The following is a 1,797-nucleotide window of genomic DNA, read 5'->3' as shown; positions in this document are numbered from 1 at the left end:
GCTTCCTTCTCAGCGCAAGCACATCATTGTACATTGGATCATGACTTACATGAACTCATGACAAAATTTTGGTTACAAGAAGAGCTTCCTGCTTCTAAACATCAAACATTAAGTGCAGACGAAGAGGAATGTGAGAGACATTTCCAAACGACTCATTCACGGGATGCAACAGGGCGATACGTTGTTCGCCTTCCTTTCAAGTCTAGCCCAACTGCGTTAGGAGAATCAAAAGCAAAGGCGCTTAGTTGTCTCAACAGAATGTTTCAGCGATTCTCATCAAATTCCGAATTTCGACAGCTTTATGTCAATTTCATTGAAGAATATAAAACCATGGGTCATATGGTAGCAACTGACATCTCAAACAATCGAGCTTCTCCTGTGTACTACCTTCCTCACCATGGAGTAATCCGAGAGAGTAGCGTCACCACCAAGCTAAGAGTTGTATTCAACGGCTCTAGCCGTACTAGTAATGGTCTCTCCCTTAATGACATTCTTTACGCAGGTACAAAACTCCAATCAAATATTTCAGAAATTCTGTTGTGGACTCGAACGCACCGTATTCTTTTCTCAACCGACATAGTTAAAATGTTTCGTCAAATCGCAGTTCATCCGGACGACTGGGATTTACAGAGAATACTGTGGCAAGAACAACACAGCCAACCTATTGCCTACCAACTTACTACAGTGACATATGGGCTTAACTGCGCTCCCTTTTTAGCGCTACGAACAATCCAGCAATTAGTGAGTGATGAAGGCTATCGTTTTCCATTGGCAATTGTTCCCATGTCAAAAGGTAGATATGTCGACGATATCTTTGGAGGAGCGGACACTATTTCAGAAGCGAAAGACATTGTCCGAGATGTAATACAGCTCTGCGAAACAGGCGGATTCCCCTTACAAAAATGGAACAGTAACTGTTTAGAACTTCTGCCTAAATCTAATAGTGGATCCTCTTCTACAGTCGAAATTGAGCCCACACACTTAAAGATCTTGGGCCTTATCTGGAAACCGAACACAGACACCTTTCACTTTACAGCTGCGACATCACCCACCACCGTTTTCACCAAGAGGACAATAGCTTCGGACATTGCAAAATTATACGATCCGTTAGGACTGATTGCTCCAATCCTGATAAGAGCAAAGATTCTTTTACAGGAACTCTGGCTATTAAAAGTTGAGTGGGATGAACCTCTTTCCCCAGAACTCGAGCAACGATGGACAACCTTTCGAAAACAATTACATCAGCTCGATCAACTCTCTATACCAAGATGGCTCGGTATCGTTCGCTCAAATACTTCTGTTGAACTTCATGGCTTTTCCGATGCATCACAACTTGCTATGGCTGCCGTAATTTACGCTAGAGTTTCTGGTAACGATGGGAAGGTCTCCGTCCAACTAATATGTTCCAAGACAAAGGTCGCACCGATTAAGAAACTTACAATACCTCGACTCGAACTCACCGCCGCTCTTCTCTTGGCACGCCTGATGGTGCATACTGTAAATGCCCATGATCTCCCTAACGTAACGACGTTTTGTTGGTCTGATTCTTCAGTCGCATTAACTTGGATTACCACTCAGTCATCTTGCTGGAAGGACTTTGTTCGCAATCGCGTATCTTCTATACAAGAGCTCCAGTCAAACACATCATGGCGTTTTGTACCAGGGAAAGAAAATCCAGCTGACTGTGCTTCGCGAGGTCTGAGGTCAGATCAATTAATTCAACATGATCTATGGTGGAAAGGTCCTGACTGGCTATCCAAGTCGCAAACTTCCTGGCCTTCAATAGTACACAAATCA

At 43.5% G+C, this 1,797-nt stretch overlaps 1 protein-coding gene across 1 annotated transcript; it reads left to right on the top strand.

The window, feature by feature from the left end:
- Positions 1 to 57: 57 nt before the first annotated feature.
- On the top strand, positions 58 to 1,785 carry LOC105559116 (the record flags this gene model as incomplete). The annotated part of the gene is made up of 2 exons (XM_012007187.1): positions 58 to 502; positions 605 to 1,785. Coding segments are annotated over exons 1-2 (1,626 nt in total), but the record flags the coding sequence as incomplete, so codon positions are not given.
- Positions 1,786 to 1,797: the final 12 nt, after the last annotated feature.

This window comes from Vollenhovia emeryi, unplaced genomic scaffold (genome assembly GCF_000949405.1).
Source record: "Vollenhovia emeryi isolate VEMERY1.0 unplaced genomic scaffold, V.emery_V1.0 DF946878.1, whole genome shotgun sequence".
In the NCBI taxonomy this organism is placed as follows: domain Eukaryota; kingdom Metazoa; phylum Arthropoda; class Insecta; order Hymenoptera; family Formicidae; genus Vollenhovia; species Vollenhovia emeryi.
The sequence above is the reverse complement of the archived record's forward strand: the minus strand, read 5'-3'. Positions and strand labels throughout refer to the sequence as shown.